The sequence below is a fragment of the Sciurus vulgaris genome, assembly GCF_902686455.1.
Source record: "Sciurus vulgaris genome assembly, chromosome: 2".
Lineage (NCBI taxonomy): Eukaryota > Metazoa > Chordata > Mammalia > Rodentia > Sciuridae > Sciurus > Sciurus vulgaris.
Window position 1 is genome coordinate 45,620,084 of NC_136462.1, and position 26,257 is coordinate 45,646,340.

The 26,257-nt window shown below is 31.9% G+C and overlaps 1 protein-coding gene across 4 annotated transcripts in view; it reads left to right on the forward strand.

Annotated features, from left to right (window-relative positions):
• The window catches only part of EXOC5 (exocyst complex component 5), a 69,164-nt gene extending 43,219 nt beyond the window's left edge, over window positions 1-25,945 (forward strand). For 2 of the 4 annotated variants that reach the window (XM_079128985.1, XM_079128984.1), the window contains 6 exons: window positions 7,758-7,866; window positions 12,077-12,197; window positions 13,380-13,466; window positions 18,987-19,095; window positions 19,291-19,506; window positions 20,130-25,945. In XM_079128985.1, coding sequence (XP_078985111.1) covers window positions 7,758-7,866; window positions 12,077-12,197; window positions 13,380-13,466; window positions 18,987-19,095; window positions 19,291-19,506; window positions 20,130-20,318 — 831 coding nt within the window. In that variant the 3' untranslated portion in view covers window positions 20,319-25,945. Of the gene's footprint in view, window positions 1-7,757; window positions 7,867-12,076; window positions 12,198-13,379; window positions 14,314-18,986; window positions 19,096-19,290; window positions 19,507-20,129 lie in introns of those variants that run through there. The other 2 variants (XR_013762135.1, XR_013762136.1) reach the window with 2 other exon arrangements.
• The last annotated feature ends 312 nt before the right edge of the window (window positions 25,946-26,257 follow it).

Consider the following 26,257-nt stretch of genomic DNA (forward strand, 5'->3'; position numbering starts at 1 on the left):
AGCACCATTTGTTGAAGAGGCTATCTTTTCTTCATTGCATATTTTTGGCACCTTTGTCTAGTATGAGAAAATTGTATTTATTTGGGTTTGTGTCCATGTCCTCTATTCTGTGCCATTGTTCTACCTGTCTATTTTGGTACCAATACCATGCCGTTTTTGTTAGTATTGCTTTGTAATAGAGTTGAAGATCTGGTATTGCGATACCCCCTGCTTCGCTCTTTCTACTGAGGATTGCTTTAGCTATTCTGGGTTTCTTATTATTCCAGATGAATTTCATAATTGCTTACTCTATTTCTGTAAGGTACATCATTGGGATTTTAATTGGAATTGCATTGAATCTGTATAGCACTTTTGGTAGTATGGCCATTTTGACAATATTAATTCTTCCTAATGAATTAAGAACATGGGAGATCTTTCCATCTTCTAAGGTTTTCTTTAATTTCTTTCTTTAGTGTTCTGTAGTTCTCATTGTAGAGGTCTTTCACCTCTTTTGTGAGATTGATTCCCAAGTATTTTATTTTTTTCGAGGCTATTGTGAATGGGATAGTTTTCCTAATTTCTCTTTCTGAAGATTCATCACTATGTATAAAAAATGCATTGGATTTATGAGCATTGATCTTGTAACCTGCTACTTTACTGAATTCACTTATAAGTTCTAAAAATTTTCTGGTGGAATTTTCGGGTTCCTCTAAATATATAATCATGTCATCAGCGAACAGATAGTTTGAGTTCTTCTTTTCCAATTCGTGATGTCAGGCAAACTAAAAAACCTATATGTATTATTTTTTCTTGCTGCTTTCAGAATCCTCTGTTTTTTAATCTTTGGAAGCTTGGTTGTAATGTTAACTTGGTTAGGTTGAATCTGATTGTTGGCCTTTGACCTTCCTATACCTGAACATTTGTATACGTCTGTAAGTTTGGGGTGTTTTCTGTTGGTTCTCTTTGAATAAGCTTTCTGCTCTTCGCATTCTTGAGTCTCTTGTGAAACCCAATAACTTGAATATTGTTTTCATTTAATGCTGTCCTGTAGTTCCTATAAGCTTTTTTTTTTTTTTCCTTCCTCTTCATTCTTTTTCTCTCTTGATGGGTTATATTTAAATGGCCTGTCTCTTTACTATAATTGATTTGCCATTGATGCCTTCTATCACATTTTTCATTCTATTTATTGTACTTTTCAGCTCCAAGATCTCTTTTATTTTAAAAAAATGTTTCAATATATTACGTTTCTCTGATAAATTATGTAATTGTTTCTCTGTATTTTCTTGAAGTTGGTTGTATCTGTTTTAATTTTGAGAGACCACACATAGTCACTTTTGGGTGGTTTCTGGTACTTTATTTTGTTTATTGGGTGGAGGGTGGTCAAGGTTCCTTCAAAGTTTTTGATGCATACAGCAGTGTATACATATGACACTGCATATGAGGGGTTAGGTATTTAGTCTAGTCTTTGTAATTGGGCTTTGTCTGTATCCCTCCTTCCAGACTATCTAAGCAGACATTTACTGAGATTGTGATTACTACCACTGTTTTAGCACTAGAGGGCACCTTAAGCTCAAGTTTGTCACAGACTCACAATTGGTGTGTGGTTTAAGGGTGAACTGGGGGATTGCTTTAAAAAAGGTAGTTCAACTTGTTGGTCCTGAAAGTCTGCATTTGGGGTCAGGATGGTCTCAGATGCCTTGTCCACAAAGTTATTGGGCGGTGGTTAGGCACTTCAGGATTCTGCCCAACATAGGGCCTCACCATGGAGAGTCTGGCCTTTAGCCTTGAACCACAACTTAACCCACTTCCCGTTTTTTTCCTCCCAAACTGACTGTGTTTGCTGCCTGGGGTTGAGACAGAGGAGGCAATCTTGTAGCTATCATGGCTGCTGTGAGGCTGGATCACATCCAGAGTTCATAGTCCATTAAGACAAGTGCAGCCTGTGCACAGGACAGAGTCCCCCACTTCTGTGGCCTGCTGGGTACTGTGGTCTGTGGCCCAAGACCACCACAGCTTGTTGGAGGTTTTGTTTCTACCTGGAGCCAAAGTAGGTTTAGAAGTTCTATCTGTGGGCCTGACCTGGAGAAAGAGACCATTGGGTTCTTTCTGGTGTTGTTTCACCATGGCAGACCCACTACTGAGTTCCATGAAAAGTCCTGTGCCTATTTCCCTGTCCTGTCCTCTAGCATATGAAGTCTGTCTCGATACTCTATTGCTTGAGGTTGAGGTGTGTGCCTGAACACAAGTCAACATAGGTTGCAGATGTCTGCCTGACTCCAAGGCAGTCCAGAGGCTCCATCCACAGGCTCTGGTATGGGACCAAGGGCAATGGGGCTCTGCTTGCCCCTAGGTTTCAGATGGCGTTCCAGGCATTAGTATGAGGACTTTATGCTTATGTATGTGTGTATATTAATTTAATCATCATCATAACCGTGTGAAATTATTTTTCTTGTTGACAGATGAAGAAACAGATATAACCCTTAAGTAGTAGAATTAAGAATTGAAGCAATTTTAAGTTTTTAATTTGTATTGATGTATCTAATGCATGAATTTATATTGAGGGTCATTAAATCAACAGAAATTATAAAAAAATATGGATATAAATGTAAACCAATAGAAATCAAGTCAAAGACAATGCATAAGCAATTTATAGAAAAAGAAATGTGAAGTACTAATGTGATATTCAGTCTCTTCAATAGGGAAATGAAATTTAGGAAGAATACCATCTCATTTTCATTAAATTGACATAAATTATTAAGTCTGACCTTGCTAAGTATTGGTAGCAAAGTAGGGCAATAGGAATTGTCACATGCTGCTAATGTGAGTGAAAATTGCTACAGTTACTTTGGAGAGTAATTTGGCAATTCCTTAGAAAAGCTCATATGTGCAAGTGATATGTCTAATATAATAACATTGTTTACATGACAAAAAATTAGAAGCAACTCAGTTAAAAAGAGAAATCGGAAAACCAGCATTCTTCATACCCTAGAAAATGACAGCAATTTAAATGAGTCAACTAGAGTTACCTGTATCAACATGATTGATCTCAAAAATATTTGATAGTGATATAACAGAGTCATAGAATATTTCTTTTTAAGAAACTCAAGTAATGATATCTTATGGTTTTAGTTTTCATTTTTCTAATGAAACAATTGATGTAGAACATCTTTTTGCATGTATATTTGCCCTCCATATTTACTCCTAGATGAAGTGTTCATTCATATCTTTTGTGCAGTATTTAAAATAAAGGTTTTTTTTTGGGGGGGGGGAGTTCCATTTTCTGGTTACACTTTCTCAGCTATGTGATTTGCAGATTTTTTTCTTTTCAATCTATAGCTTATACACTTGATTTCTTATTATTTAAAAGGATATTTTTAAATTTTGATGAAATCTAATTTTTATGTTACAGATGGTGGTTTTATATCATATTTTTATCTAACTAAAGGTCACACAGATTACTTCTTAGGTTTTCTTTTAGTACTCTTATAATTTGAGATTCTACATTTAGGTCAATAATCATTTCATAGTTAACTTATGTACATCATACACTATTACAATATAGATTGAAGCCCATATTTTAAAAATTATCCAGTTTTCTCATCATTTTTCATTAAAAAGACTGTTCTTTCTCTACTGAATTGCTTTGAACTTTTGTCAAAAATCAGTTGACCACTTACTTGTGGGTATGTTTCTGGACTACTCTGTTCCATTTATTTTTAATGCCAGTACTATGCTGATTTAATTGTTTCAACTTTGTAGTTAAGTAGGTCTCGAATCATATAAGTCCTCTAACATTTCCACATAAATCACTTCAAATGTATAAGTCTCCTGACAGCTTGTCAGTTTCTAGGGAAAGAACAGTCTAAAATTTTGATTGGTATTACATTTTTCAATCAAATCTATAGTTCTTTTGGGAGAAAATTGATATATTTTGATGTTATAATGTAATACAAATGGTATTCTTAAAATTTATGTTTAATTTAATGGTTTAATTTTATGTTTGTATATAAGAAATACAGTTGATTTTACATATTCATCTTGCACCCTGCAACCTAACTAAACTTACTTTTTAATTCCAATAGACCCCACTAGAGTTTCTATATAGAATATCATGTTGTTTGCCCATAAAGTCAATTTTACTTATACCTTTCTGACATAGATGCTTTTTATTTTGTTCTTTTGCCTTATTCCCTGGTCCAACTTCTAGTATGATGTTGAATAGAGATGGGGGAAGAAAATACCTTCCATTTTTTCCTGACCTTTTTTTTTTTTTTTTTTTCCCCCTGATCTTAAGAGTAAAGCATTTAGTGTTTCACCTTTATGTGTGATGCTAACTAGCTAACTATAGGTTTTTCATTAATACCCTTCAGATTGAGGAAAAAGGATTAGGCATTAGGTTTTGACAAATGTTTTCTCTTTATTCTCTTAATATGATTTATCATATTGACTGATTTTTCAGATGTTAATCTTGTGTTCCTTTGATCAACTCCAGTTGGTTATCAATTGGCAATTGTCCTGTTTATTTATTTGTCTATTTATTTATTTGGGGGTTGTACTGGGGCTTGGACTCAGGGACACTCAACCACTGAGCTACATCCCCTGTCCTCAGGGCCTCACTGAGTTGCTTAGCGCCTCACTTTTGCTGAGGCTGGCTTTGAACTTGTGATCCTCCTGTCTTAGCCTCCTGAACCACTGGGATTACAGGCATGTGTCACTGTTCCCAATTTGTCTTATTTATATTTTGTTAGGTTAGGTTTGCTGAATTTTTGTTAAGAACTCTACCATTTGTTTTCATGAGGGAAATTTACCTGTTTTTCTTTCCTTTTAATGTTTTTGTCTTGTTTCGTAGATTAATGCTGCCCTCATAGGGTGAATGTAAAGTATTTCTACCTCTCTCCTTTCAGTTTTCTGGGAAGAGTTCATGTAAAGTTGGTATTCTTTCTTGAATGTTTTATGTAATTTACCAGTGAAGTTATTTGAATTCAGTTTCCTTTGTGAGCGTTTTAAACTACATATTTAACTTTAATCAATACATAGCTATTCAGGTAGCCTACTTATTTTAAGTGAGCTTTGCTTATTTTTGCCTAAAGGTTTTTATGTTTCATGTAAGTTGTTGAATTTATTGGAATGAAGTTGTTTGCAATGATTTCTTATTTCCTTTTAGTATTTGTGGAAATTACTGTAATGTCACCTCTTTTTTGCCTGATATCAGTAATTTCATTTTTTTTCTCCTGATCAATCTGTCTAGAGGTTTATTAGTTTTAGTGATTTTGCCCAGGAACCAGTTTTTTATTTTATTAATTTTTCTCTATCATTTTTCTCTTTTGACCTTCATTGATTTTTGCTCTTTTAACATTTCTCTTCTTCTGCTTATGTGGGTTTAATTTCCCTACTTTTTCTCTTTTCTTTTAGGTAGTAGCTGAGGTCATTGATATGAGATCTTTTTTTCCAGTATAGGCATTAATCACAAATTTCCCTCCAAGTACTGCTTTAATTATATCCTAAAAATTATGTTGTGTTTTACTTTAATTCATTTCAAAATACTTTTTAATTTCTCTTTGTTTCTTTTGGTCCAGTGATGACTTAGAAGTTGCTAAATATTGGGGACTTACTAGATGTCTTTCTGTTACTGATTTCAAATTTGATGCCTTTGTAGTCAGAGGACATGCTTTGTATGATTTAAATTCTTTTAAAATTTATTAAGATGTTTTCTGGCCCAGAAAATGGTCCATCTTGGTAAATTCTTTATGTATTTACCTAATGTTGATAAAGTACTTGATCCTAATGTTGGATGAAGTATTCTATAAATATCAGGAAATATCAGGGTAGTTGATTGTACTGTTCAAGTCTTCTGAACGTTTACCAGTTTTCTATTATGTACAGGTTTTTGCATATAAACAAGAGAAGGGTAAGAAATTTAGTCTGTGTGGCTTATGAAGGAAGTAAGGGTACCCGTTAGCATTAGTGATCAAAGGAGGCAGGAAGATAAGCATAGAGATAGAAAGACAAATAAGGGATAAAAGTTGGGGTAGTTATTAAGACCAAAAAGGGAGTTGAGTAGTAACAAATATCAGTATTTATAATCAGTAGGGATTTAAAGTGGGATATAGAATTCCTCACAAATGCCCAATTTTATGCATCAGGGTTGCATTATTATATTAGCATTCAGCATTGATAATCTGAAAATTCAAAATCTGAAATACTCCAGAATCTGTGATTTTTGAGTACCAGTATGATACAGTGAAAGTTTTCATACTTGTCTTCATAAGACTGGTCTCAGTCAAAATGCAGGCACACTCATAGAAAACAATGACTTCATGACTTTTGCCAGTAAATGGATGGATCTGGAGACTATCATGCTAAGTGAAACAAGCCAGTCCCCAAAACTAAAGACTGAATGTTCTGATAGGCGAATGCTAACACAGGATGGAGTGGAGGAAGAATAGAAGTTTAGTGGATTAGACAAAGGGGAATGAAGGGAAGGGAGGGAGGATTTGAATAGGAAAGACAGAACAAATCAGATGTAACTTTCCTGTGTTCATAGATGAATACACGACCAGTATAATTTCACATCATGTACAACCATAAGAATGGGATATGAATTACAATAAGTTATACTCCATGTACATATAATATGTCAAAATATATTCCACTATTGTGTATATCTAAAAAGAACAAAAATAAATTTTAAAAATACAGGCACACTAAAAATATTGTATAAAGTTACCTTGTGATGGTGTATATAAGATATATATGAAGCACAAATCAATTTCATGTTTAGACTTTATAGTTTCATCTCCAAGATGTATGTTGTGTCTGTCTCTCTCTCTCTCATTCTGTATGTACACACACACCCACACACACATATTTTTTTCTCCCTAAAATCCAAAAAATTCCAAAATCCCAAATAGTTATAGTCCTAAACATTTCAGATAAGGGCTACTCAGCCTTTAATAAGCATTACCCTGAGAGGTCACATGAGTGGAGACAGCTTGACAAAGGCAGATGAATTTATAAATAATTGAGAAAGCAGTTAAAAGAAGTTAAGAGTAATTTTCTAACTTTTAAAGGTTAGATTTTCTCAGAATAACTTTTTTTACTAGTTTATGAGCAGCATGAAAATGAAAATTTTCAACTTATGTGTTAAATATTGTGTTAAAACACTATACCTTCCATATTTTATTCTAACCTTAAAACTAGAAAGTAAGTACTGTTAATATTATCCCCATTATATAAGTGAAAAAATTGAGGATTGATGAAGTTAAATTTTAAAGGTTCACTAAACTAGGAAATGATGAAATTATTTTATACATATTTTATAGTGCATATATTAACTTATTTTCTATAAAATAAAAGAATTCTTTTTGTTTTGAATGTCACTAGAATAGCCCTTGTTCATTCAGTGGCTCTCAAACCTCTTTGACTATGACCCATAATAAGAAATGCATTTTACATGGTATCCTAGTATATGTATGTCATATATATGTACATATATTTGAATGGTATAGGTTGTATGTGTGTATATTTCTTGAAAGTACAACTGGATTCCACTAATGCATTGCAATCCAAGTTTAAAAAACATTGCTCTAAGGCAGGAGAGTTATAGATAAAGGGTGCATTTTTATTGTGTGTGGACAGGGGGAGGCAGAATATGAGTTATTTTAATACTTAAACTACTGTATCTTCAATGGTAAAAAAATTGCTAAAAAAATACTTGGCTTTTTAGAAATGTAGACTTGAGGAATAATATTGGATTTTTGTTTTGTTTTGTTTAAAAGCTCTCTGACCCTTCTGATTTACCAAGGAATGCCTTTAGAATTTTTACCATTCTGGTGGAATTTTTATGTATCGAGCATATTGATTATGCTTTGGAAACAGGACTTGCTGGTGAGTATATTTGTATTAAACTTTCTGCTAAATTCCTTTAATCCTGCTTAAACTATATGTGTAATGTTGTTATAATCATCTCTGTACATTGCATTTGGTTTAGTGCAGTGAATTTGGAGCTTCTGTGATGCAAGAAATTTGTCAGGCACTGCAAACCATGCAAAGACATGGTTCTCTGACGTTGTTTACATCCAGTCAAGTAAGGTAATAGGCCACATAAGTCACTGCAGTGTATGGCAGAATATACTGCATTGCTATATATGTTGTAAAATATCAAGGAACAGAAACAAAAGTGAGAACCATTCTGGTTGGGAAATTGATGTTAGGTTTAGAAAGGGAAATATTTTAAAAATAAGTCTAGAAAAGGATAGATTAACATTAAATTTTTTCTTTTACAATTAAAGAAACTGTACTTATGAGCTTACTGATTAGTATAAATAGTGTAATAATGACCTCTTCCCTCAGTTTACAGTCTCATTAATCCATTTGCCTTCTTGACCTCACCACCTGTTCAGTGGGCATCTCAAATTTAGCATATCCACAATGAAACTCTTTATCTTCCTCCTAAACTTGTTCCTCTCACATGTCTTTAAAAGTAAAGCCTATCACATGTGACTCAAGTCCCAAACCCAAGAGTTGCCCTAATTCTTCCTTTTTCATTAACCCCTGTAGCCAACCTATCACCAAATCCTGTTACTATCCTTCTAAAAATAGTAAACGTTCATTTGCTTTTTTCCATCTCCACTGTTGCCACTCTAGTTTAAATTGCCATCTTCTCACTGATTCTCTGTGTTCATTCTTGCCAGGTTACTGACTTTGTATAATTATCATTTCCTTGTTTTAATCCTTTAGTGACTTATTAACTCTTTGAGGGAAAAACAATAACAAACTCTTTAAGAAACCTGACTTTTGATCTGTCTCTTATGTATTCATCCTTATCACCTACCCGACCGCGTTTCCCCACACTGTTCCAGGCACTCTGGTCTTCATTCTTTTTCCTAACTTAGGCTCTTTCCCTCAGCTCATCTCATGACTGACCTTTCAACCATTTGATCTCAACTAAGTCACCTTCTCGGTCCTTTACTAATCACCCTAACTGAAGTATACCCATTGTCTCATCTTTTTTTTTTTTTAAACGGGGGATTGAACTCAGGGCCACTGAGCTACACATCCCTAGCCTTTTTGAAACAGTCTCAATAAGTTGCCCAGGCTGACCTCACACACTTGATATCTTCCTGCCTCAGCTTCCCAACTCATGGGATTGCAGGTGGGTGCCACTACAGCCAGCTTGAATTAACTTTTTAAAATAACATTTATCACAATGAAATTTTGTAATTGTTAGTTTACCTCTACTTCAGAATTTATTCAATTAACACCTACTGTATGTCTACTGACAGACCTATGGAGTTTATATTCTTGTGGAAAAGACAGACAAATGATTAGGAAGTGCAATGAAGAAAAATGAAACTGAACAAGAGAGATAGTAATGGAAAGTTAGGGTGGACGGTGCAGAAATAAGATTTTTTCTTTTGAAAGAGTGGTCAGAAAAGGCCTCTCTGAGGTGAGAGCTTAATGAAGTGATAGAGTAAACTGAATAAAGTTAGAGCATTCTAGCTAGAGACAACAGTAGGACTCTGTTTTATCTAGTGTTGTACCCTAACATCCAGAAAGCACATAGATGCTCAGAAAATCTTTATAGGCTGTATAAAATGACATTCTGTAAAGTTTCTAATAATGAACCAAAATTAGCCATAATTCAGTCACTTTGAGTTCACTGGCTTTATCATTACCCATTTTTTTTTCACGTTGTTACTTTTATGATGTAGATAAGCATTTAATTTATTTCAGTTCATGATCTCCTCGTTCTTATCCCTCCCCAATTTTTCTTCCTGTCCTCCCTCCCTTCTCCTATATTCCTTCCTCTACTCTACTAGACTTCCTTTCATTTGTCCATTTATCTATCTTTGATTGGTTCTACCTATGTATAAAGGTAAAGTTCCCTGTGGCATATTTATATATGTACATAACATGATTTTTTAAAGAATTAATTCTGTATTGCCTCCCTTTACTCACCCCTCCACTCTTCCTCTCAATCTGCTCCTTCTACTTTACTGAATTTGCCTTTATCTCTCTTATCCTATCCTTCCCTCCCCCTTTCCTTTATAGATAAGCATTTTTTAACTTAATTATGATAGACTCTTGGCATCAAATATTTAACTTTTGTCACTTGCAAATGACTTAATGTGATAATTTTTGTTGAAATAATAATACCTCAAATATGTGAAGAATAAAGAAAATAATAAAAAACATTAATTTGAATCTGTCTGGTATGCAGGATTTGCTATTCAGCAAGTGTGGAAACTTAATATCTTCATTTTATTGGCAGTATTCATTTGGAATGAAAATTTTCTTGTAGAATGGGAAGTGGGAAGATTCCTCATATGCATAGGTGTTTCTTATACAACTAGTTAATACGCATTTCTGTTATTTCTAATGATTGCATAAAATTCTGTGGAGCACATATAAGGAAGGTTATAATACCCTATTAAAAGATATTTTGCATCATTTCAGTTTTGTAGTATAATAATGCTGCAATTAACCTTATAGAGTTCATTTTCCTAATATTGAACTGTTTTATTGGATAAAATCCCAAATGTGAAATTACTGGATCAAAGCATGTTTTATTTATATTTTTTTTCTAAATTTTGATACAGAATTTTTTACTTTTTAATTTTTTTTTTTCATTTTGATATAAACTGTTTTCCTAAAGAGTTTTTCCCCTACTAGTTTTATACCACTGCTGGCCTATATGCATGTGCCAGTTTTTCCATTCACTATTCAGTATTCCTTAAAAGCTTCAATAATGTAGGGATTGAAGACATACATCAATATTGCCTTAATTTTCTTGTCTTATAATAATAAAAAGGATATTTTCTACTCATATATTGATTTTTATTTATTTATTTTTTGCTTTTCTACGTTTGTGTTGGAGCCTTTAGCTTTCTTACCAATGATTTTGTTTTATGTCAGGGGAAAAAACACTTTTGTTTTCCATTATTAAAACTGAAAAAAAACCTCATCATTCTATAAAGACTTCTATGTATTAAGCTTGCATATTGTCATTAGCTATGGATATTTTTCTTAGTCTCTTTTAAGTTTAATAGAAGGACAAACATCTAGAGCTAATAGGGAACCTTAAAATTTGTCTATTATTCTTTATAGAAAGGAGGAAACTGAAATCCAGGGAAGTCAGCTGACTTTTTGTCAGCTGCTTTATCAGTGGACTGGCTTGATTATCATTCTGAATATCAGGAATTTGCTAAGATAGGAGGTTTTGAGTATTTTTGAGGAAATAATATAGAACATGTGTGAAATGTTGATTTTAGGTATATTACTGACAGCAGTATATAGGATGGATAGACAATAAAAAAGACTTGAACCAGAAAGATCAATAAGAAAAACATTTTAAAAGAGACCTGGTTATTAAAAAAAGAAAAAAAAAAATGGAAGCTGGGTGCAGTAATCCTAGCTACTTAGGAGACTGACACAGGAGGATCTCAAGTTTGAGGCAAACCTGGGTAAATTAGCAAGACCCGCTCTCAAAATAAAATTAAAGGAAAAGGAAAAAAGACTAGGGATGTGATAGAGTACTTTCCCAGCATGTACAAGACTCTGTACCAACAAAGAACAAAAAGAAAGAAAAATGGTGGGAATCTATTCATAGCACATATGAATCATTGGGCACCAGAGAGTTGGGAAAGGTCAGGAGAAGGTAGAACCCAACATGAATTGTTAATTGATTCATTTTTAGGTATATCTAAGCAAATCATGAAGATGGTGATAATTTGGGCATAAAATATAACTATGGGTGAATCTTAAGCTATTAACAAGCTTAGTTTTCCTCTATCTATAAAATTCATTGCCAATTAATTAAAAGAAGTTATTTTATTCATATTGTATATATAAAACTACATCCTTTTTCTGTTGCTGAGATGAATTTTTTTTTTTTTTGCTTTTTTTAATTTTATTGTAAACAAATGGGATACATGTTGTTTCTCTGTTTGTACATGGCGTAAAGGCATACCATTTCTGTAATCATAAATTTACATAGAGCAATGTTGTTTGATTCATTGTTATTTTTTCCCTTCCCCCCACCCCTCTGAGATGAATTTTTTTAAAGATAATTCTCAATTGTGCCTTTCAATTTTAGGAATTCCATCCTCAGATTCTAGGAATGCAAATCTCTATTTTTTGGATGTTGTGCAACAGGCCAATACAATTTTTCATCTTTTTGACAAACAGTTTAATGATCACCTTATGCCACTAATAAGGTTAGTTACATTGTCATATTTTTATTGGTATTTGAAATAATATTTATATTTTTATTATAATATTTAAAAACAGGTTCATGAAAGTATCAAATAGGATGGAATCTTTTCCTTCTTCCTTGCATTCCTGTTTTCTTTCTATTGTGCTGTTAAATTTGTTGCATTTGAAAAAACTTAATCTGTCCTAAACCTAAAACTGAAATCTGATGTGAAAGAGGCCCTACAGCTTAGTGCAACTCAGCAAATTTACTGCTTCCAAGGGTCTTGGAAGTATATTATAACTACTTGTTATAATATAAAGACATACAAAAAATTTATGAGGTTAATAGGGCAAATTTTGATGAGGCATTAATATTCAGTTTATAGTTTATATCTTTTTATCAATTTTATGAACTTTTAAAATATATGAGAAGAAATATGTATATGTGAATGTTTTACCAATTTTTATGTTGTAACATTGTTAACAAGAGAAACCATTCTTATAAAAGAAAACATTGTAGGTATGTTTAATTGTAAACATTGGATATGCCAAGATTACCTCTGAAACAGTCTCAAAAAGTGAAGTTCACTTGTGATCCCTGAATCACACTTTGAAGGGAATTTATTTTTTAAAGAGCTGTTACCACTTATCAAAAAATTCACATGGTGTTTTGAGTTGCTTATTTTTTAATATTTCAAGTGTTTTTAATATTTTGGCAGCATTCAGAAAGCAAATATAATTATCAGGAGTTTTTTGTTGTTGTTGCTTTTTTTTAGTTTAGGGAAGCTAAATACAACTGGTTTGGTTATTACCCTCCAAATTTTTGCTTATATAAGCAAAAATATTTTACTATATTCTTAAGAGTCCAGTGATACCTTATGAATTTTCCTAGTGTTTTACCAATTATTTACTTATTAAGGAAACTGTATAGTTCCATAATTAAACCATATGTTTGTATTCCTAAGGGCTGTCTCCTCAGAGATGAGAATAACAAATTTAACTCTTCTTCCTTTCCTTTTAATGGATATTTGTTTCTAGTGTGACTACTGTAATAAACTGGGCATATGAATGTATATAATTCTTTTGTACTTCTTGGATTTATGATCAAATTAAAATAATGTCTGTTGGTATAATGTACATATGCATGTGAAAAACTTAGAAATTAAGCTATTAATGTCATTTTTCCCCTTTTAAATATACAATAGCTCTTCTCCTAAGTTATCTGAATGCCTTCAGAAGAAAAAAGAAATAATTGAGCAAATGGAGATGAAATTGGATACTGGCATCGATAGGCAAGTTTCCGTTTTTCTCTGGCAATTTTCAGATTGTAGAAACACTGTCATAGCAGCACAAAAATACTTTTTAGAGAAGAAAGTTTATTTTAATTCTACCATCTTGCTGTAACATTTGATCTTATTTTTACATATTACTTTCAACCTTATTAGAATGTTATTTATTGAACCTCCAAGTTGTTTTATTTCTGAAAGTAAGTATAGTTAGATATACTTTTAAACTAGATTCAGTAAAAAACCATTTTTTATAAGTACCCCTACTCTACTCTACATGCTTACAAACTATAAACTGCTTTAAAAATGGTGTGTAACATATAGTAGTATATTTTATTTAGAACTTCCAGGCTTATGTACAAAACATTTTAAATAAATATAATAATTTTCTAAAAGTACTTCTAATGTTTACTGAAGATAATTACCTGTTCATAATACAGAGCCCCAGGGATCTGAGTTTTTTTTTTTTTTTTTTCTTTTTTTTTTTTCTTTTTTTTTGCGGTGCTGGGGATTGAAACCAGGGCCTTGTGCTTGCAAGGCAAGCACTCTACCAATTGAGCTGTATCCCCAGCCCTCTTTTCCCTATATTTTTTATTGGTACATCAGTCTGTCTGTTATTTGGGATTGTGGTGTTCATATATTCATTGATGATGATATCAGCTACTGATTATCAAGCATTTGCTATATACCAAGCACAATACAAGGACCTTTACCTTTATTATTTCATGTATTGGGTAGGAACTACTATTTCCATTTTACAGATGAGGAAATGGAGACTTAAATAATTTGCTCAAGACCACAGAGATAATGATGGTAGAGCTGGAACTCTAACTCTAAAACCCATGGTCCTAAGGTTTGGGTATATATTTTTATTTTCTGTAATTCTTTCTTTTCTGTTCAAGAAACTGTATTTGAATATAGGTTTTTAGAAAATAACCAAGAATCTAACTTACACAAGTATAAATAATTTTTACTTTATTAGTAATAAGAAATCACCTCCCTGTTAACCTTTACACTAAGATTGAGAACTACTATATTGTATGTGATAATAAAGGGGAAGAAAAAATTAGAAGAATAAAACTGGAAAGAGAAAGGATATTATAAAATTATTCAGACTAGTTTACTGAAGAATAGGTTTAAAAGAATCCTGAAGACTTGTCTTACCCTTTGTTTTTCCCAGCTTTACTAAAGTTTAATTGACAGATGAAATTTGTTTATATTTAAGGTGTATAATATGTTGTGACATCTTTGCACTTTATTAAATGATTATTGCAATAAAGCTAATTAAACATTTCCATCAGTAAATAGTTACCATTTTTCTCTTGTGAAAAGGCCTATGATCTATTCTTTCAGCAAATTTAAAATTTAAAGTACAAATATAGTATTATTAGTTATAGTCATCATACTGTACTTTAGATCTCCAGAACTTGTTCATTCTGCCTAACTGAAAGTTTGTACCCTGACTTCTTATTTTCTCTACCACTCCCTCCCTCTAGTTCTTGGCAACCACCATTCTACTCTGTACTTCTACGGGTTTGATTTTTTTTTTTTTTTTCCCACATATAAGATCATGTAGTATTTGTCATTCTGAATTTGACCTATTTCATTTAGTTTAATGGCTTCTAGGTTCATCCATGTTGTCACAAATGGCAGGATTTCTTTCTTCTTTAAGGTTCATTAATGCTCCATGTTTAAATATACCACATTTTCTTTATTGATTTATCTTTCACTGGACATTTAGGTTGTTTTCATCTTGTAGCTATTGGGAATAATGCTACAGTTGTCCTGGGAGAGCACATATCTCAAGATGCTGATTTCATTTCTATTGAATATATATCCAGTAGTGGGTTTGCTGGGTAATATTGAGTTCTCTTTTTAATTTTTTGAGGAATTGCCATACTGTTTTCCATGATGGCTATATCAATTTACATTTCCACTTTAGCATACAGAAGTTTCCTTTACTTCACATCCTAGCCAACACTTACCATCCCTTGTCCAAGCCATCCTGAGAGATATAAAGTGATATCTCATTGTGTTTTTAATTTTCATTTTTCTGATGACTAGTGATGTTGAGCACATTTCATTTATCTATTGCTCATTTGCATGTCTTCTTTTGGGAAATATTTGTTCAGGTCCTTTGCCTTTTTTAAAATTTGTGTTATTTGATTTTTTTTTTTTTTTTTTTTTTGCTGTTGAGTTGTTTGAATTCTTTATATACTCTGAATACCCTTATAAGACATATGCCTTTGAATTTATTTGCCTCTATCTGTAGGTTGTCTCTTTACTATGTTAGTTATTTTCTTTGCTGAACAGAAGTTCTTTATTTTTATTTCTCTTACTTGTATATTTTTGCTTTATTTTTTGTGCTTCTAGGGACATATCAAAAAACCATTGTTAGAACCCACGTCAAGAAGCTTTTTACGTTTTCTTCTTAAGTTTTGCATCTTAAGGTCTCATGTTAAAGTCTCCATTTCGAACTGATTTTGTATATGTGGTGGAGGTAAAGGTACAATTTTATTCTTCCATATGTGGACAACCAGTTTTTATAGCACCATAAAACTGAGGCTATTCATTCTCTATTGTGTATCCTTGGCAGCCTTGTCAAAGATGAGTTGAATTTAGGAAGTATGATTCCTCTAGTTTTGTTCTTCTCGTTCAAGATTGTTTTGGCTATTCAAGATTTTTGTGAATCCATATGAATTTTTTAATTGCTTTTTTCTATCTCTGAAAACTGTGATTGGAATTTTGATAGGGAATATATTGAGTCTGTATTATCACTTTGGACAGTATGAACATTTTAACAGTGTTAATTTTTACAATCCATGAACATGGGATGTATTTTCATTTATATCTCTCTCTTTTTTTTTTTTTTTTCAGAAAAGTTTTATAGTTTTCAGTGTGCAGGCCTTTTACTTACGTAGTTAACTGAATTCCTAAGTATTTTATTCTTTTTAATGCTACTGTAAATGGGATTTTTTTCCCCTTAATTTCCTTTTTGGATAATTCACTGTTAGTGTATACAAACACAATTGATTTTTTGTATATTGATTTTGCATCTTGTAACCTTACCGAATTCATTCTTTAGTTCTAGCAGTTTTTTGATGGAGTTTTTAGGGTTTTCTTATATAGTAACATGTCACTGAAGAGGCAATTTCACTTCTCCCATTCCTGTTTGGATATCTTTTATTTCTTTTTATAGCTTAAATTGTTCAGGTTAGTATTTCTACTACTACAGTGAATACAAATGATGAGAGTGGACATCCTTGTCTCTTTTCTGCTCTTCAAGGAAAAGCTTTCAGCTTTTCACTGTTAACAGTAATGTTGTTTATAGGCTCATCATATATGTCTTATATTATGTTGAAGTATATTCCTTCTGTACCTAAATTTGTTGAGAATTTTTATTTTAAAGAATTTTAAATTTTGCCAAATGCTCTTTTTGTATCTCTTCAAATTATCATGTCTACCCTTCATTCTGTTAATTTGGTATATCATATTTATTGATTTGCTTATGTTGACTCATTCTTGTATCCCAGGAATAAATCCTGCTTGATCATGGCGTATGATCCTTTCAGTGTGCTTTTGAATTCAGTTTTTTTTTTTTTTTTTTTTTAAACAGCTCAGTTCATCTGGGATATTGGCCTATACGTTTCCTATAGTGTCTTTGTCTAGCTTCAGTATCACAGTTTGCTTTCCTTGTTAAATGAACTTGGAAGTGTTTCCCTCTCCCATTTTTTTGGAAGAGTTTGAGAAGGATTGGTGTTAATTCTTTAAACGGTTGGTAACATTAACCAGTGAAGCCATCTGGTCATAGGCTTATCTTTGTTGAGAGGTCTTTGACTGCCAGTTTAATCTCTTTTCTCATTACTGTCTGTTCGTATGTTCTAATTTCTTCATCATTTGTTTTTAGTTGGTTACATGTTTCTAGGAATTTATCCATTTCTTCTCTTTACCTAATTTGTTGATATATAATAATCCTTTGTTTTTAGTCAGGATCATATCATATTATACATAGATAGAACTTCATTTACTCTTATTATAATATGTATACATATGTATTATAGATGTTATAACATTATTTCTAACAAGTATGTATTTTCCTAACCTAAATCCTTTACATTAATTTGTTTCTCCTTACTTTGTCTCAGAATACCTTTAAAAAAAATCACTTTTGGGAAGTGGGGAGGTTAGATGTATGTCAAATTTTCAAAAGTATATGAAATATATATTACCTAGCTGTCTTATCAATACATTGAATGATCTCTTTTTGTCTTTCCATGTCTTATTCTCAGTGTTTTTATTATTTACTACATTAAAGGCACAATGGTCTATGAGGGTCTCTCAAGTGTGACCCTACATGTGGGCTGAGTGTTCCCTTGCATTCCTAATGATATTTTCAGAGCAGGATCCATCATTAGGCCCAAATGAATGTCTTTTGCCTTTGAAGTTCACATCTTTCTTGTTCCTATCATTTTTCAGTCTTTAATTTCATGCTGTACATTTATTGAGAATTTGGGCATCTGTCTTATAATTTTTCTTTTTACCTTAAGTGAGATTCTTTCTACATCTCTGTGTGTGAACCATTTATCTTATCAGTCATCTCCCCTTAAATATCTATTCTATGCCTCATTGGGCCTTGTTATCATTGGTAACAAAAACCTTAAACCAGAATGTCCTACTCCACACCTACTTTTTTTTTAAACTAACTCCAAACCTCCTATTTTACCAACATCTTAATTCTCCACATGCCTGTTTTCTGATCTCAGCAGGACCTCTGTCCTTTACTCTTTTCTTCTTGGGTCAGTCTGTTATTTTTTTCCTAACTTTACTTCATTTGTTATTGTGCCCAAATCACATAGTCCATCTCTTAAATTACTGCCCCATATTTACTCTAAAATCTACTTCCTTCAACTACAACTTTCTTATAGACCCTAAATTCTGGGCCATTGTGATCTCTTTTATTCCTGTAATTGAATGACTGCTTGCAGTTGGAGAATATCACGTAACTAATGTATAATTGGTACTGTTAGAAATCCATGCACTCATTTCTCAGTTGGACCTTTAGTAGCACTTCTCCATTTTCCTGATTATCCCTAAACAATGAGACTCATGTTCCCACCTGCTGCCCCAAACCTTGGCCATTCTTTTTTTTTTTTAATTGTAAATAAATGGGATACATTTTGTTACCTTGGCCATTCTTAAACTGGTCATCCCACCTTCTTAAATACTCTCTCTGCCTCATTTTGCCTTTGAAGATCCCTTGTGAGAAAATAAGTTTAGGGACAGGCTTGTAAGGTCTTAAAGATTTTCTTAAATAAAGCATTGTGGAAAGAATCTTTGCCTATTTTGAGCCAGAAGTCAGTAAAATTATGAACTTTTTGGTGTCAAGACTTTTTCTAAAATCTAAAGTTTACCAATTACAAAATAGTTTTATGTTGATTTGAAATAATTTTAAGTTAGCACAGATAAATAAAAGTCAATATTGAATAAATTAAATAGATCAAATATATTGTATTCTTAATTCTCTAGGACATTAAATTGTATGATTGGACAAATGAAGCATATCTTGGCAGCAGAACAAAAGAAAACAGATTTTAAACCAGAAGATGAAAACAATGTTTTGATACAATATACTAATGTGAGTAGAACTGTTTTATTTGTTAATAAAAAGTATCTGCTTTGGTAATTATTTAATATTTTTTATCAGTGTATCTTACTACACCTTAAGTTTTCTTCTTTTATACTTAGCATTTAAGGAAAAATAATGTACATTTTCTCCTTAACTAAACTGATGTACATAAACTATATAATAAGCGTAGAAAAACTTTTACAGGCCTGTGTAAAAGTCTGTGCATATGTGAGAAAACAAGTGGAGAAGATTAAAAATTCCATGGATGGGAAGAATGTGGATACAGTTTTAATGGAACTCGGCGTACGTTTTCATCGACTTATTTATGAGCATCTTCAACAATATTCCTACAGTTGTATGGGTGGCATGTTAGCAATTTGTGATGTAGCTGAATATAGAAAGTGTGCCAAAGACTTCAAGGTATGTATACACAAATATCAAACTTGTAAATAAGGTTAGGAACATAAGTCAGGTCATTTAAATCTTATTATAATGATTATTTAAAAAATTATAACTTTTGTTGATATTGTAATGAGATGGGATCCATCATATCATAATGTGCTCCAATCATATGTGCAGTATTAAAACACTTTTTCGTTGTGTTTTATTTCAGACAAGTTCATATTTCAGTTGCATAGTAGTTCAAATGGCCTTATTGACAGTCATGGCTAATGCTGTGTATGTCACATATTAGAAAAATAATATTCTTTTTTTTAATATATGTCTCAGATAATTTTTCCCCTAAATTTTTAAAATTTGAATTATTTTTTAAAATTTGCTGTATTATTGATAACTATTTGTAGTCTATCAAATTACATAGTATCGAGAAAATTGGCATAATATAAATCTTTCCATAAGTTTGTAGTGCTTTGGTAACTGGAAATCTTTGAGTTTTAATGCTTTAGGAGGCTTAAAAATTCTAATGTTTTGAATTTCCATAGTAGTAAGTCCTGACTGACAGTATGTGAGAAAAAATTGCAAAACTGATTATGAAGTGGGAAATTATTTTGTTACTGTTATTTTTTTTCCTTCTCTCAATTCAGATTCCAATGGTATTACATCTTTTTGATACTCTGCATGCACTTTGCAATCTTCTGGTAGTTGCCCCAGATAATTTAAAGCAAGTCTGCTCAGGAGAACAACTCGCTAATCTGGATAAGAACATACTTCACTCCTTCGTACAACTTCGTGCTGACTATAGATCTGCTCGCCTTGCTCGACACTTCAGCTGAGTTTGAATTTACAAAGAAAGTGTGTTGTACTTCAGCAGGCCTCAGATGATAGAAAGCACAGGAGATTCCTTATGACACAGCCAACATTTTATGGAAAAATGACTGGAAGAAAACAGCAGCCATACTTATGTTTGAAGTTTCATTTGAAATTTGGACCCCCTAGCTGTATTTTACTTTTTATCTTCTTAAGTTGAATTTTAATTCCATTCTTATTTTATAATTTTCAGATTCTGTAAAACTACATGTCACTGTTTTCATCCTAGAAAATGTTGGTGTCAGAAAGCAAACAAAATTTTACCAGTGTTCTGGTTCTGGTTCTTTAACATATTCCATCTTGAAAATTTACCATCCCATTTTTCATCAGTAATAGGTGAAATATAACAAAACCACATTTATTATTCACCAAATTTTAATGATCTTTTCAGCACTGGCAATTGTTAATCAAATTATTTTAAGTTTTCCTACATAATTTTTTGCCTCTTTCCAAAGATAAACAATAAGCATAATTTCTGTAATTGGTTGATTGGAGTTTTTTCTGACGTACAACAGTACTATTCCAAGAAAAATGTTATAAACTAAACTAAAATGATAAAATGTTTTATGTAGACTAAGTGAATCAGAATATATCTGATTTCTGGATAAAAGTAAAGTTTGCTGTTTTTCTTATTTGGTAAATCTTAAACCAATTCTAGCAAGAAATTAATAAAACTACCTTATTTTATATTTCACTTAAGATAAGGTTGTAGACCTTCCTTAACTAAAGGACCATATTTATTCATTATTTTAATATTATAATGAAAGTAAAAAAGTGAGGTATAGTTGAAATGGTGCATATGAGAAATATTGACAATTTAGCAACAATGCAATCCTTTAAGATTTCTGTCATAATGCTAAACTTGAATAAGATGGGATAGTTAAACCTGTAGGTAGTCTATTTTAAGAGGAATTGGGAATTGATAGATAACATATATTCTAAGTCTGGAGACAAGCTTTGCAAATACTGTTTACTTTTGAGGTCTCTAGGTTTTTTCATTGTCCTTTTTCAAGGCATTTCTAAAGTTATTCCTACTTAATCAAATTGGCTTAATACGATGACATGATAAATCACTTACAAAAATCTGAAGATCAAAAATTCAGACCATTACTTTATAAACCTTATAATCTTGCCCCGTGAGAATGCTTTCTAATTAAATGTAGTGTTTCATCTTCCATTCTGTTGTTTATAGTCTTCTAGGAACCATATAAACTTCAATGTTCAATTCATTCTTGACATTTTTTTCTTTAATATAGGCTTTTTGGCCTAATTTTGGAAAACTGCTTTTCTTCTAAGAACCTGATTCTGAATGGTCAACTTTACCAAACCTCCCTCCCAGGCCCAGAGCTAACTACTGTTTAAGTTACTGTTGACTGAATTTTCTTCATTTTCTGTTTAGCCCAGTGTTATCAAGGTAAGCAAGGGAAATGCAGTATGCCAACTTTCATCAAAGCATTTTAGGACATTGTGGCAACTTTAGAAGGCTTTCCAGATTTCTGTTCCTTAGCCAAGGGAGAGCCAGAAGAGGTTTTGGATACCAGAAAAAGTCATAGGCTTGTACTATTGCCATTTTAGAAAGCTCTGATGTGAATTCCAATTATACCTCTGTTACTTAAAGCCAACTTTTAAGGCAGTAGTTTTACTGGCCATTTGAACTCTTTGTACAGTGTCAATTTGTAAAAAAAAAAAAGAAAAAAAAAAGAAAAAATCTCAAATAAAACATGAGATAACACTTTAAGACTTCCGAATCAGAAGCACTTCAGATTATTTTGTTTGGGGATTAATTTTCAAAATGTAAAGCATATACTTGTTGCTTAGATATTTTGTTAATTATCATTTCCTTGCTTGAGTTCTGTGCAATATTTTCCATTATGTCCATTGACAGGACAATGACAAAGAAAATTTATGAGTGAATACTTGATTTAGAAGTGTTAACATTAATCCTCAATAAACAAATGCCCTGTGATTGTTTATTTCATTTCACTCTATATTTTAAGGACATCCATACTGATAAATGATTTTTTCATTTAAAATGTTAAGATATTCCTTATTTTTCATAGCACAGGTCTTCTCACTTCCTTTTTTTTTTAAGCAGAAAAGTACTTAACTGTATAACCAAGATTAGAAATTTAGACTAAACATAGGTTTTTCTCTAAGAAGAAAAAAAGATGTTGTGTGAAGCAATAAGCATTCTTTGTATTCTGATCTTAAAGTATTTTCATGTATGATGATCAACAAAAGAATCATAATCCAAAATTTATGACTCAAGAAAAAATGATCAATAAATGAAATGTTTTTATATACACAGTAAAGTTTTAGGTAGAGATAATAAAACTTAATAACTTTTACCAACATTTAAATAAGGGCAATCCTTGAGTATTCCAATTTCACATGAGCTGTATGTATTATCTAGGTAACGTATCAAAGTTGAAAATATACTCTAAAACACAGCAAATTGTTTTTTCGAAACTTATAGTTTGTGAAGTACAGAACACTGGTTTAAGAAGGAAGTTTAGCCTCTGTAAAATTATAATATTGAAAATGACAGTCAACCAGAGTAGACGAACAGTCCTTATGAAGAATTATAACAACTAGATGGATCCTTTTTGGGGGTTGGGAGAGTACCAGGGATTGAACTCAGGGGCACTCAACCACTGAGCTATATGCCCAGCCCTTTTTTGTATTTTATTTAGATAAAGGGTCTCACTGAGTTTTGCTGAGGCTGGCTTTGAACTCGAGAGCCTTCTGCTTCAGCCTCCCATGCAGCTGGGTTGCAGGCATGCACCACCGCACCTACAGCTAGGTGGATCTTTAGACAGGTGACCATTTGACCATTCCAAGACATTTATTGGCCTCATTTTGAGAATCATGACTACAAGTCCTTATGATCATCTTTGTTGTAAAAAGAGCTGCTAAAGTAGGTTAATTTAAAGAGTAAATAAAATTTTACTTTAAAGCAGAATTAATGTTATATTTGAAATCACTTTTTTCCTCTTTCACTTCTAAATATTTTACTTTTTGAATACTAGCCTTCTCACTCATAGTGGAACAATTTAATTATCAAACAGTAGATTCCAATTGAATAATTTACTGATTCCTTACGATGCCTTCCTCTCACCTATGATAGTGAATACTTTTATCCAGATAAAGTAATATTGCTTCCTGAAATGTCACAAAATCCTTGAAATGAATAAGGCATATCTGCTGCAACTGTATGTGGAAGATAGCAAGGTTCACTCGATGCATACTCACTTCTGGAGATTAGAAGCTCACATCTGGAGATTAACATGGTTTTAAGACAAAAGTATTGTCATTGCCCACAATATCTTTCCCACTGATATCTGAGAAGTGTGAAATATTTTCCAGAATCATACTGAATTCTGATTTCTAGTGGAGAATTTGACACAAAGAAAGCAGTTGATGCTTTCATCCAATTAGATTAATTATATTCAGTTCCTATACTCTTTCTTTCTGCTTGAGAAGACTTATCTGTAATACATTGTCTACTTTGGAAGAAAAGACAGTCCATATTGTCAGACTAAATAATTCTACATGAAGTGAACATAAAAATTTTAAAAATTAATGCATTACCTTTGTAGATAATTATTGCTACATTTATTGAACTTAAATCCCATGCACAATGCTATGTCTTTTGTATATATTATCATATTTGAATCTAAACCAACCCTAGGATTTGGGTACTGTTTCCATTTGGTAGGTGAAAAACTTAAGGCATAAAATACTGTCAAGATCTGTCATATTTAAATCTTAAGTCTTTCTCAATGTTAGATCTGTATATTATTTTCCTTATGTAATATTAAATAGGTTCTTTAATATGGCGATTGATTAGTTTTGCTTAATTTAATTTTCTCTTCATCTAGTATTTAATTCTCACTATGAAGTAATAGATTATGAAATTGAATCCAAGGTCAGTATCAAAATTACTGTTTTTTTTTTTTAATGTGTTCAACATGTGGTCATACTTTTTCAATTTGCTTTTTAAAATTAAGTAGTCATGAAATTTTAATAAAATCTTAGGTTTTCACCTAATAGAAATCTGTCCATTCCCAAGTTTTCCTTAGTGTTATTTTATATAACCATGACACTGTTTCTACTTAGTAATATCTGCAATATAAAGAGTTCAGGTATTTTTATATCACATTTTGGAACACAAGAAAAAATATCAGCTCTTCTTAAAAAAATAAGAGGAAATCAGTATTTCTGTTTTAAAACAGACTACTTTGAATGTCATAAACTTGCTAATTCTGTTAGCTGTTTAGTGCACTGGTAGCTTTTAAATGGTTAATGTAGGGCAAAAAGTATTTAGTATATTAGCAATCAGAAGTCATTTTTATATAATCAAAATTATATGTTAAGTTTTTAAAAAATTGCTTTAAATCTACCTTTTGTTGCTACTACCATTTCTTTTTCTAAATTCAGGGAGAAGAGAAAATTGACACATTAGAGATCAAGAATTTTAATTGGTGAATTGGAGTAGTTAGGCTGATAACCCTGGGCTTAACAAAATTCATATTTTTAAATTAGGCCCTGTATATTTTTTCACTATTATTTGGTGGGTATCAGGAAACTTAAGTTCATATGATTCAATATCTGTCGGGGGGGAGACAAGTAATTAAACACCACCTTATTTGTTTTCTAAGTGGTTTAGAAGGTTGCTGTCTGCCTCACAATACAAAGCCAATTTAAATAGGAATATATCACATCATACTCCAAACAGCAAACAACCTTAGGAAAGTCATTTATTCAGAAGGCATAGATTTGCGCTAGACAGCAGTGATGCATTACAAATATATAATTATTTGCACTAATATTTGAGCAGGTGGAATGGATTAGAACATGGTCAACATTATGCTGCTGATAACATGTATTTTTCTATATTAATATGTACTGTGCAACATGTATTAAAATTGTCAATAATTCATTTTAGCCAAGATACTAATATTTATATTACTGTGTTTAAGAGACAGTATCCAACTGAGCCACTTTTAATTTAAAAGTCTGAAAATGGAATTAAGTTTACTTTCAAAAACCACTTACATTATTTTATAATCAGTGAAAGGTCAGTGAAACATGGAATTATCATTGCCTGGTGACTTAATAGGAAGAAATACGGAAGGTTAAGGATGGGAATAGGAACCTGGAATAAGAAAGTTAGGTTGCATTTATAACTCAGATAAGTGACTTCATTTTCACCATTGGATATCTAAAATGAAGAAAATGTCCTTTCCAGCATCTTTATATTAATAAATTAAAATTGGATAGAATCAATTCAAAGAAATTAATTAATTTCCAATGGTGGATTTTCAAATTTTTAAGATTGAACTTTGAGAGGTAGGAAACCTTCCTGATATCCCTGTAATCTCATATAAGTAGATGCCTTTGAATAAGGCCATCCCTTTTTGTTGACCTATCATGTTATCTTTATACTGTGGGTAACCTTGATTCCTTTGAACTCTGATCTTTTGTTGTGACAGTTCTAGCAAAGCTTTTTGCTATAAAGAATATTATCCAAATTGAATCTGGACAATGCTGAATTAAAAAAAAAACTGGGAAACTACCTCTAAGCATATTGTTTGCAAATATTATATATTATTTAAAGGATAACATAAGAGATTCACATGAAATATTATGAAAATAATTTTTAAGAAGTAATACCAAGTGCCTTATTAGTGTTTTCCCATAGAATGTATTTTCAATTTTTACCACAAGGGGGAGACATTATTTTTATAGTAATATCTGTATTTTGTTTGATTTCAAAAATAGAATTCATATAACTTTTCTCCATTGAATGGCACCTATGAACATATGACTCATAGTAGGGACGTGTGTGTTTAAGATTCTGAAAATTGTACATGAGAATTCTGGGAGAATTAAGGACACAAAA